Below are 6,000 nucleotides of genomic sequence, written 5' to 3'. Positions count from 1 at the left end.
GTCAATGGGTGGTGTCGGCTCGGCGCACCTGTTCGCGTATGTTACCGCCAGGATAGGCTCCAGGAAGTCGGGTGGGACTATGGCCAACTGAAGGAGAAAAGGGGTGTTTGGACCTCCTCGTGAACTCTTATGTCGGGGGTACAGTCCCTTTGTCCGAGCGTCAAAGTAGCCTGGAAGTATCCCGTTGCGGGGGGCATGAGAGATATGTCGGTCACGTACGTCGGCACCGAGAGCGGCGGCTGTAAGCTGGCTCTGGATATCCCCAACATGCCTAGGTGCAGAGTGCCTATCCCCGTGGTGTCCGCACCTGTGTCAGGCAGCACAGGCGAGCTCGCGGACACGCGGATGCTGACAGGTGGCGGAGGGTGATAGCCGTCAGACACCGGGCGGCAGGTGCCAACCTTCCCGGGGGAAGGTGCAGGGGCGGGGGTGCGTGGCCCTGGCGTTTGGCATGCCGACAGGGTGCATACGAGCGGGTCCTCCTTGGCATCCGAGACTGTCACCCTCATGGCCTCGTGTGAACGGCAATTGGTGATTACGTACTACAGTGACGTATTGCAGAGAGGGAGCTGAGGCGTTGTACGAGTTCCTCGGCTGGATGGGCGTGGCCTACGTAGGTCAGCTAGGTTTCGTGAGTGGGTTGCGGCCGTGGCGGGTAGTGTTCGGTCGAGAGGCACAGCATTCAGGGGAATGGGATGAAAGACCCCTTTGTTCGCACCCCTACATGTCACGAAGGCGCGTCACACTGTCGCATGGCATTTCACGGTCCAGAATACACACCATTGTACGGCATTACAAACACGGTCCAGCATGTATACTGTCGCCTATTCGTCTAGTTCCGTCAGGTTTCCGTTCACGTGCGCGCTACCGACTCGCGTAGCGTCCCATGTTTCACTGTTGCAAGTTCCAAGCAATCGTACTCACTCCGCCATGTTTGCATGCATTCCTGCAAGCAAAAACAACAGTAACACGCAGGGGGGGGGGAGAGTTACGCGAATATTAATCAGTGGGTTATGTGTACATGGGAGCGCTAGGTGCTCACGGGAAGACAGATGGGTATCAACTGACGTGGGGTAGTGGCCTTCGCTACACAGGGCGAAGAGACGTTGCCACGCCTAGTATACGTATGAAAAGGGGCCTTGTTGGCCGTATGAAAGGGGTCCTTGTATGGGAAGCGTCACTGCTGGTCAGCGCACGCCACGACAATACGATACCTTGCCCTATGCTAGCATCCTATGCTAAAGCACATACCACAGAAAGATTAGTAAAAGAAGTGTGGAAGGCAGAGGTAGATGGAGAGTGAACAGGAAGGGGAGAGTGAGGATGAGATAGATGGATGTGGTAAAAGGAGCGTTGAGAAAGAAGGGGTTGTCTGGTGAGGAGGGATTATAGGAGTGAGTGGAGAATGGTTATGTATGGGTGATGTGATGCATGGAAAGGAGTGGGGGATGGGGGGTTTGGTGAATGGTTATGTGTGAATGATATTTTGACGCAGTCTGAAAGGATTTCTCCCCACCTCTTTTTCTACATGAGGGAATGGAAAGGGGACTCACAGATTAGATGAAGCGGCTTTGCTGTGTATGTGCTGTATCTTGCTGCATTGTTTATGACCCAGGGCAATAGGCAAGATACAGGGATGACCCATCATCCAGGAGGAGTCAAGAAATAAGGGAAGGAGGGGGGGGGGTGAATGAGAGTGGAGTGGGAGGGGGATGAAATAGTGTTATCATCCCTTTTCGATGTCCAGCGTGTACACGTGCGTACACATACATAAGGAGCCAGAAGTACTCAAACGTCTCTCCAACGCCTCCCGGATCTCCCAAGGGACAGTCCATTGTCCCGAAGTTACCAGAGCAGCCGACTTTTCCAGCCAACACCTAAGCCAAACAATAGACTTCACCACATCTCGGGTCAGACACCCGAACATCTGCTTGATCAAAAGAAACCGCCAGCATTCGGGGAAACACCTGCACCAAACCTATACAGTGTTCCCTCGCCACTTCGCGCTTCACGTTTTGCGGCTTCAGTACTTCATGAGTTTTTCCAAAATATTCATAAAAAAAAAAAAATACAGCCATATCGGCAGCCATATTGCGGAAAGACGCGTTGTTTCATGTTGATGCTCAAGAGAGAAGGTTTCCCTGCATGCCAAACAAAGAGATGAGTTGACTCAGAGGCTTTGTACATGCCTGTACTGTACTGTACTGTACATGCCACGGGCACTCATACAAGGCGCGTGATTGGTTCCTGGCACGACATCAACCAATGAGAGCATGAGTGGATTTATCCCGTGAGCTGATTGGCTGCGCATCATCGCAGCCTCACCCAGCATCTTCCCTTGTTGTATCTCGCCAGTCTCATCCACGCTGTTGACTGTCTCGCATACTGTATCTTAGTGTTGTGTTCGCGATAACTTTTTTTTATTAGTTAAGCCCTTTGCTTTAAAGTGGCAGTTTGCCGACAAGATTGACGAGATAAACACCATATGAGGACGGAGCCTTTATTTGTACGACGTTTCGCTTATTACAGCTTTTTCAAGTACAAGTTGAGATACAAATGCTTGAGAATAAATAAGGGGAAAGGAGGGAACGGGGAGAGAAAAGGGGGGGGGAAGGAGGAGGAGAAGGGGGGGGATTGGACACTGGGAAAGGATGAGAATAGTGGCCCAAACGTCCGTGGCGAAATGTCCACAAAGGGGGTTTAGATATGTAATATTTTGCTGGCCATGGGTATTAGGGAAATAATGTGAGGCGAGATGTTAAACATGCCCCTGTTTTGTTCAATAGTGTTCGTTCCTTGAATGATTGCTGCTTCTAAACACTTCCTGCGGATTTTGTCTGGTTCCCGTATTAGCAGCTCTGCATTCTTCCAGTCCATAAGATGGTTTTCCTTGTTTCTATGTGTCACACATTCAAGGAAGTTTTTAACATGGATGAATCAGGCCTCTTTTGGAAGAGGATGCCTTCGCGTACATTCCTCTTCAAGGACGAAGTGAAGAGGCCAGGCTTCAAGCCCCACAAGGACCGTGTGACTGTCATCATGTGTGGCAATGCTGCAGGTTTTATGCTTAAGCCAGGCCTAATTTATAAAGTCAAAAATCCACGGGCATTAAAAACAAAATTAAGGCTCTGCTGCCCGTGTACTGGATGCATAACTCCAAGCCCTGAATAACGAAAGCTCTGACCCTCGAATGGTTCCTCCATTGCTTCATTCCCCAGGTGAAGATGTATCTGGCTGAAAAGGAATTCCTCTTTAAGGTCCTTTTCCTGATGGGCTGTGCAGGAGGCCATGCAATGAACCTGCAATATGACGGGGTGCAGATAGAGTTTCTGCCCGCGAACGCACTCCACACTCGCTCCACGATGGAAGGCCTTATCTCGGCAGTTGGCGACGACAATGAAGAATTCACCTTGAAAGCATACTGACGTAGTTACGAGATTGCCTCATGTTTGTTTAATATCCAGCAAACATTAAAAGACATGAAAAGTGAGACCATAAATTCTATCTGGAAGAAATTATGGTCCCCATTAACAGCGAAAAATGAGGGATCACTGTATTTCTTTATATATGGCAACAGCCCACTTGTACAGTTGTGTATTACCGAAAGGGATCCAGAATTGTTCTTTTCTACATTCGAAGGCATAGCGAAACAACTTGGATGGAGAAAGGACCTCTGGTCAGTAATGATAAAAACTAGCCTAGCCCCAAAAACCTTGAGTATGTACACGGTATTTGATAGAGACGGCATATATGATTATGATCAGATTAAGAGCAAAATATTAAAGGCATATGAGATTTCCCCAGAGTATTTCAGAAAGAAATTCAGAGAAGTTAGGAAGGATATTGGTCATGGGTATATGGATCTAGCCAGGAATGTGAGGAGTGACCTAGACAAATGGATGCTTGTGGAAGGTGCAGTGACTGTTGAGAAAGTCACGGAGGTGTTTGCAATTGAACAATTCTTTAACTTACTGAAAAATGAGGCTAGGTTATATGCTATATGTAATCACGCAGAAATACAAGACCTTATTACAAGCGGCGAGCTTTGTGGAAAATTTTGCACTAAGAACAAGTGAAAATAGGAGGAAAAGTGGGACACAGAATTAGAGGGGTGAGAACAGAGACACGGATGCGATTCTGAGTCAGAGATACGTGAGGCCACAAGTAGGGGATAGTTGGAGGGGACCAGTCCAATGTTTTAGCTGTGGAAGATTTGGGCACAGAACTCAGGATTGTTATGCTAGGTAAAGTGGACAAAGGTACAGGCACGGAGTGGGAAACAAGCAAACTAGGTAGGAAATAATGTGTGTAGAAGGAAACAGGAGGTATGTGAATCAGAATAGATGTTACACCTGTGGAGCCTACGTTCATGGGATGGAAAACTGCCCCAAGGGAAATGGAAACAAGGTTGACACACAAGACTGGAGACAAGGAAAGGACTATAGCAAAACAAAGGAGAGGGAAGTAGCAGGCAAGAAGGATGATAGCAATTGCTGTGTAGGTGAAAATATGTTAGACAAGACAGAAAGCACAGGAGTCAGCCAAGAGTGGTTATGTTATGTGAAAGATGCCAAGATAGGAATAGAGGGGAGTGAAAGGAAGTATGCAGTCAAGGCTGTGCAAGACACGGGCATCCCGCACCATTGTGAGGTCAGACGTGATACCAGGATTAGAAAATAGGCACAAAGGTCAGTTCACCATGGGATTAGCAGGAGGAATGACGACATTAGCACACATAGCTAAGGTAGTACTTGAAATAGATAGTCAGACAGTGAGCATTGAAGTAGGAGTAGCGGAACTTCCAGTGAAAGGAATAGACACCCTCCTCAGGGATGATGTAGGTGAGATAGCCCAGGTTAGACTCAAGACCGCAGATGATTCCATGACCAAACAGACAAACGATAAAGCTCATATGGTGGACCCAGTGGCGATCGTCACTAGAGCCCAGGCCAAGAAAGCATGAGAGGAAGATGAACAAGGTGATGACAACCTGAACCCCCTGTTTGAAGCAGCTGTTGCAGGTGAGGTCCTGAAAGATTCACAAGATGGACTTGGAGAGGAGGAGAAGTAGGTAGTAGCAGAAAATATAGGAGGAGACCAGGGATGCGACGCCCAAGGAAATGAAATAATCTTTGAGAATGCTATAGATAGGGAAGAACTCATCAAATTATAGTGGGAAGACCTGGAGCTGAAGGAGGTGCACCAAGCAGCTGAGGAGGAGGAGCAGGAAGAAGAGAAATACGGCGAGACCAAGTGGAAGATGGTGAGCTTATGAGAAAATATAAGGCACCAGAAAAGGTAGGAGGTGATGTTACCCAAATTGTAGTTTATTTTTTACTTATTCCAATCATTAATTTCACCCATTTGAAAATAGCATATATGAGTCGACCCCCTAATTTCACCTTAAAAAGGCCTAACATTTTCTATTATACGGAAAGTGATTTGTAGTATGAATGTGGTAAATGTAATGTGAGTATGGGTGTGCAGTTGGCACCCCCGGCACGAGGTCAAAGGTCACCGTATAGAAGGGGGCGCATGGGTGTTTACTGATGTGTATGGGCAGTGTGTATGTGGAGCAAACGAAGGGAAGGGGGAGTGAGAAAAGTGCAGTGGAAGAAAAATATAGAGAATAATTAGTTATGGTAGGATTGATAGGCGATATAAGTGAAAGAGAAACTAGCTAGAAGAGTCTTCGTCATCGGGATCGATGAAGAAGTAGGAAATAAGATGGATAAGGTAAGTGATACGTCGCCCCGCGACCACATACTTACTACAGAGAAACTGTTACAATATATAATTCTTACCTAACATAAAGTTGGGTGCATTGAGTTCAATCAGGTAGACAAAAAGGAAGCTCTCGATGAAGCCCCAATTAGATCCAAGGATGAGGAGGAAGAAGAGAAAAACATCAATCTCCATTTTTTTCACTAGTTTCTTCAAATCGCCCAGTACACTTGAAGCTGATGTCTCAACCTGCACATAATGTGTTTGTTAATAGTC

General features: G+C 47.2%; 1 protein-coding gene across 2 annotated transcripts in view; it reads right to left on the bottom strand.

Moving 5' to 3' along the window:
• LOC143020290 (uncharacterized) overlaps positions 1–6,000 on the bottom strand; it is a 113,868-nt gene that overhangs the window by 22,285 nt on the left and 85,583 nt on the right. For both annotated transcript variants that reach the window (XM_076176536.1, XM_076176537.1), the window contains exon 9: positions 5,805–5,973. In XM_076176536.1, the coding sequence (XP_076032651.1) occupies positions 5,805–5,973 (169 nt within the window). The remainder of the gene's footprint in view (positions 1–5,804; positions 5,974–6,000) is intronic.

The sequence above is a fragment of the Oratosquilla oratoria genome, chromosome 39 (assembly GCF_046742065.1).
Source record: "Oratosquilla oratoria isolate Oo_2021 chromosome 39, ASM4674206v1, whole genome shotgun sequence".
NCBI lineage: Eukaryota > Metazoa > Arthropoda > Malacostraca > Stomatopoda > Squillidae > Oratosquilla > Oratosquilla oratoria.
Note: the sequence above shows the minus strand (reverse complement) of the source record. Positions and strands in the feature narration are given on the sequence as shown.